We start from the raw sequence: 5,551 nt of genomic DNA on the forward strand, positions 1-5,551 counted from the left end.
ATATAGCGTATATATGTTTACACACACACACACGCACAACAGTTGTGCGCGGTCTTCTTTTAAAAACATATAAAAGTTGATAATAACAATCATTCATTCAATTAATTGATTTCTCTAATGATGGGCTCAATGTTGAAAATGAACACTGCGCTGCATAAATATAGGAAAACCAGTAAAAATTTAAGTACATGTAAATTGTACTTGCAGTGATTTTGTGAAATACCACTAGTGAGCTAAAGTACCACTAGTGTTATGAGTACCACACTTTGAGAATCACTGCTCTAAACGTTCATCCTCAGAGTCACGGGTTTGAGCAAGAGGCGGGTTACACCCTTGAATGGTACTAAACAAAGTAGTATCAATTAGAATACCATGTTTAGACTACTGCAGGCACATATCGTGGAGGGATTTTTTTAACCTCACTTCCCCTTTAAGTACTGACGTAGCATGGTAAAATGCTTGAATGCAGGTGTTTTCAACTGGTGGGTTGGGACCCAAAAGTAGGCCGTGGCTTTATTACAGGTTGGTATTGATTGTACGTATTATTTAGTCATTTGATTGTGTTACATTTATGTTTTTTGATCCAAATAACATGTTTACTTTAATTATGACCTTACTACTTTGTGAGTGTGGACATGGGACAGGAGATGTGAGCCAATCTCTTTTTTCGTCAATGGACGTTCCAGCTTCTTGTTTTCTTTTGAACTTAGCTTGTAGCAGACGTGTGCACATTTTCAGCATGACGTCTCTGATCCACTGGTGAAAGGACACTTTGATCCTCTCCTCTTTCATCATAACTGCTTCAAACAATAAAGAGTATGCAGAAAAGTGGTTAAGATTGCATGACTGACAGACAAACTGTGTCTGATGTGTTGTGTTGTATTATTTTTTTATTATGTTATTATGACTTCAAGATGGCGCCGCAAAAGTGGCTGCCTTCACAGCAGCTCCTATACTTTTTGTTCTTCTACTTTCTTCCTTTTTTAACTTTGTTGCTGTAAATTGGGAATTTCTCCATTGTGAGACGAATAAAGGTTTTCTTTTACCTTTATTTGTCTCACAATGAAGAAATTCCCAATTTATAGCAGCAAAATTATGAAAGGGAGAAGTAGAAGAAGAAAAAGTATATAAATAAATATAAATTATAAAATACAAATATAAGCATATTAAAAATGGGTGAGTGCGCGTGAGTCCAGGTTTTCAGGTCTGTCTATTCATTAGCCTTTTTTTTTTCTTTTTTTTAGCCATTTGCGATGGATAATGACGTGACGTGTTCCAACTGATCAACAAATTTGTTGGAGCAGAACTCCATTGTAAACGGAGGACCCTGTGGAAAGCAATATATGGTACTTTCATTTTATTTGGGGAAAAAAAGTTTTAGCAGATATATCAGAAAGGTGCATCAAAATGGTATGTGCATTTGTACAGTATTTGGGGAGGGACTTTCCGGGAAAGATACAAGATACTGTACAAGTGAAATATTTAATGGTGATATTTAACTTAACCTCATTCATTTATGTATGTGCAGTTGTCATCTTAATCTTCTGTTTCTTAATAGGGGCTTAAGCATGGTGTAGTTCAGTTTAAAATGGGTGTACAGTACATATTTCAAAGGACGCTTTTGAACAACACATTTTGTTTATTGTTCTTAAATGGAAAAAATGGGGGTTTGCGACTGAGAGACAATGGATAGATTTCTAACAAAGCAATCGGTATTAGTTTGTCTGTCCTGTTGGAGGTTGACATCCATGAGGATAAGATAGACAGACTTGAAGTGAAAAGACTACTTGACTGACTTGTGTTTCTTTTTGCTTTTTTCCCTCATCAGTTAATATCAGTACTGTCATGAATTGTCCAATTAAGGTGCGCTAAGATGAGGGCTGAAAAGTTGAGAGGGGATAGAGAAACTTTAGATGCAGTGACAAAGACGCAAGACAATAACAAAGTGGCCGTCATAAACAATTGTGATCCCTGCACAACTCATACATCTGTGCGGCGACACGAGAAATAAAACTAAAGCTGCTGTTTTCATAACGGTCCGAGTAGCAAGGGCAAAGTTTACAAAGAAGTCTTTGGTTGCGTACATCTTCTAGGCGGTGTGCATCTCGTGAGGATCGAGTATAAATTGTTATCATATGAGCCATTCATTCCCTTTGTGTCCTACAGAGCTATACAAGCGGCATATCATCTGCGGCCAAGTCCTCTCTCCGAATGCGGCTGACAGGAGCAAAGTGCTACTGAGCGATAATAAGGCCCCATAAAACTATTTAATCTAGTGATTGGGAACAGTTGACAGCTTGGCTTACTTTAGCAAAATCAGCATTGACTTTTCCTAAAACAGGCTATAAACCAGTTGGCATGATGGGAGTCAGCTGCATTTCAACTAATCAAATAATTCTACATTTCTGACATGTATGTACATATAATTTTGCAATTACCTCAAATGTAGTTAAAGGATGACACAGTCGCTGAGGGTCCCAGTGACATTATTCTCCCGAGTCGTAACAGGATGCACATTCATTCAAGGGCCACTATCAGCCGCAACTCACGCCCACACTTGAGCTAGTGTTCAATCTTAGATGTCCATCCTGCCCTTACATCTTAAATGTTCATTTGTCCCTTTGTCTGTCATCATCAATGACATCACAGGCATACTCAAAACAAAGCAATTAAAGCGCAACAACAATTTACAACTATTTACATGGACCGCTGCAAAGCATGCTGGAAAGTGTGTGACCTCACCATTATTACAAATTGGCAGAAAGAGATGAAAGGGTAAGGATGTTGGGGGTAATTTCTAGTTTACTGGTGCAGCCGGCTCATTGTCACCTGTGAGTTTGTACAGTGTGGGCGTCACGCAGCGTAAGGCGGAATAGCGAGGAGGGTGGCCATTATTTTAAAAAAAGTCCAGCTTGACAGCCAGCATGTGGACAGGGGCTTTGCTCTGGTGTGGCTGCTTTAAGAGGGCTTTGACATCAGGGTTTGGACAAGCTCCGTGATGACCATGTGGAATGCATGCCAGCCACTAGAGGCTTTAAGCGTGCACATCACCATGTACAGCAGTTATGTGGAGACTGTGTAGAAAGATGCTACCTGTAAATGAAGCAGGAGTGGTATTTGATTGACAGGCAAGCGTGCATGGTTTCATCGAATTCAGCTAACAGTAGTTTTTGCGAAGAGGACAGCCTGATTTGTTACGATTTTTAAGCCTCTTTTTAAATATTTAATGATTTTTTTTTTTTTTTTTTATCTTTCAAATTTGGGAGGGTTGGAAACAACTCCTTTCTCTGTAGTTAGACAAATTTAGAAGCACTTTGCATCCAGATAAGTGTGCAATGCCGGTTGCTCCACCAAAATGAGTACATTTGACATTAATAACTACATGTGGGTAAATATAATTAAGAGTGAATACAGTCAACTTGAACTCACATACAATACCGTTTTTCAAAACAGCAATGTTTCCACATTGGCATACACATGGCAGATGAGTACTAAAGCATCACAGTATGCAATGCTGGCCTATTTGTAAGAAACAAAGATAAATAGAAATTATTCATTCCATTCTTCCTTCCTTTCGTCCTTCTTTTCTGAAATAAGAGTACAGTACAATAGTCCATGTTCAGCCCGCCATCCTGGTCCTGGGATTACGTCATCCATTTTGGGCGTGGGCGCATGATGAGGCGCCTTTCGAGGTTGCCAGATTAGAAATAAAGACTTTTAAGATTTCAAACAGATATAGTCCGATTTCGATATTATTTTGTATTCTAAAGCAGTTTAAACCACAGAGAGGAAAATGAATGCTTTCAAATTAGTTAAATGCTAATTAACGCAGAGTTAGGGCGGCCCACTGAGTTTCAAGTGACTGCGTGCTTCGTACCTCTTGAAGTAGGATAGTTCAGACACCTGGCAACCCTGCCTGTGGTTACTTACTGCTACATCTTACAGGCCTTCCCTTCGCGTTCTAAATCCGTTGCGTTCTCTCTGTGGTTTTAAAAGGTAGGAATGCACTCGCTGCTTCGTTTTACTTTGTCCAGTGTAACGTTATAACTCCTCAAGGTATGATTGCAGCAAACAGTAGGTTCTTTAAACCAAACGCATTTACTTATTTAGTTAGCAAATACTAGCCTGGAAGCTAAAGAGCTAGGCTAACGTGGCGCAGGCTGTCAGGGCCGCTTTTGTTCTTCAACGAGGGTGCGGTAGTGTGCACACTCGTGTATTGAGAGAAAACTGGTCAATTGTCATTAATTATTCATGTTGTATCTTCACCCCGTGAAACCAATGTTTGTAATTTGTCATACTTAATAAGGTAGGACGAGCCCCCTTTGCAATGAATGCATTTAAGTATTGTGTATTGCGAAGTATTCTCCATGTGAAGTCGAACAACGAATATTTGCAGTTGTGTACGTACTACTTTGTGTGTGCACCGTGCTTAAAACCCCCAAAAGTCGATTGTTACGATGCAGGGGTAAATATTAGTCGTAGTCACAGACTTGAAGATGTTGCGAATCACCTCCGTGTAAAATGTTAATTGAACGAAAGACGTGGTTTGTTCCTTTGTGACGTTGCATGCATTACATTCAGGCACACATGAGTCAGTGTGAATTTTCATATCTGAAACTGATTACAACCGATTTTTTTGTTTGTTTAAAGGCTTATGACCAGATATGTCTGATGAAGGGTACGTTGTACGAATCAGGGGTCTCCCTTGGTCCTGTTCGGTGGACGAAGTGCAGAGATTTTTCTCAGGTTGGCTTTATTGTTTTTTTCAAATGCATGAAAAACATTTAAATGAATGGATGATTGCAATGTATGTTACATCCCAAATTTTAGATTGTAAAATTCTTGGCAATGGCGGCGGTGTCCATTTCACCTCCACAAGAGAGGGTCGTCCCAGCGGCGAGGCATTTGTTGAGTTGGAGGCGGAAGAAGACCTCAAGCAAGCCCTGAAGAAGGATAAAGAAACAATGGGGCACAGATATGTGGAGGGTGAGCGTCGCTACAGTGAACCCCCTTTTTTTCCCTGGATGCATTCACCCCCCACCCCCACCCCCCGAAAATATGAAATACAGAGAATCAATATTGTTTTACCCCTCCCACATTCTTCAAACACATTTAAATGTATTTAAACATTAAAAAAACTATTGAACACGTATTATGCAGAGATGAAAGTCCTCCGGATTTTCCCGGAATTCCGGGTTTTTCAAATTTTTATGAAAATTTCTCTGGAGAATTGAGGAAAATTTGCATAAAATTAATCCGGATATTAGTTGACAACATTGAACGAAGACGCGTTTGAGTTTGTTGTATTGCTTCCACGAGCGTAGCCATATTGAGGCACTAACACTAGTAACAGTAAAGACATTTTTGTTTATGTAATAACGACAGAAGACATGATGGCGTTTGACTAATGGTTTCGTAGAACGAATGGCAACTCGCAACAACAGTAGCAAGCGTCATTTTGCCTCTTGGGTTATACCATCTCAACTAGAACGTGGGGGATAGTGCCCAAACATTTTTCGTCTCTTTATAAACACACCTGCTAAACCCCAGT

At 39.6% G+C, this 5,551-nt stretch overlaps 1 protein-coding gene across 5 annotated transcripts in view; it reads left to right on the top strand.

Annotated features, from left to right (window-relative positions):
• The first annotated feature begins 3,886 nt into the window (after positions 1-3,886).
• LOC109515870 (heterogeneous nuclear ribonucleoprotein H1) overlaps positions 3,887-5,551 on the top strand; it is a 10,160-nt gene continuing 8,495 nt past the window's right edge. For 3 of the 5 annotated variants that reach the window (XM_019869936.1, XM_019869940.1, XM_019869941.1), the window contains exons 1-3: positions 3,887-3,996; positions 4,651-4,746; positions 4,831-4,986. In XM_019869936.1, the coding sequence (XP_019725495.1) occupies positions 4,665-4,746; positions 4,831-4,986 (238 nt within the window). In that variant the 5' untranslated portion in view covers positions 3,887-3,996; positions 4,651-4,664. Of the gene's footprint in view, positions 3,997-4,037; positions 4,057-4,283; positions 4,307-4,650; positions 4,747-4,830; positions 4,987-5,551 lie in introns of those variants that run through there. The other 2 variants (XM_019869937.1, XM_019869938.1) reach the window with 2 other exon arrangements.

The sequence above is a fragment of the Hippocampus comes genome, unplaced genomic scaffold (genome assembly GCF_001891065.2).
Source record: "Hippocampus comes isolate QL1 unplaced genomic scaffold, H_comes_QL1_v1.1 scaffold9, whole genome shotgun sequence".
NCBI lineage: Eukaryota > Metazoa > Chordata > Actinopteri > Syngnathiformes > Syngnathidae > Hippocampus > Hippocampus comes.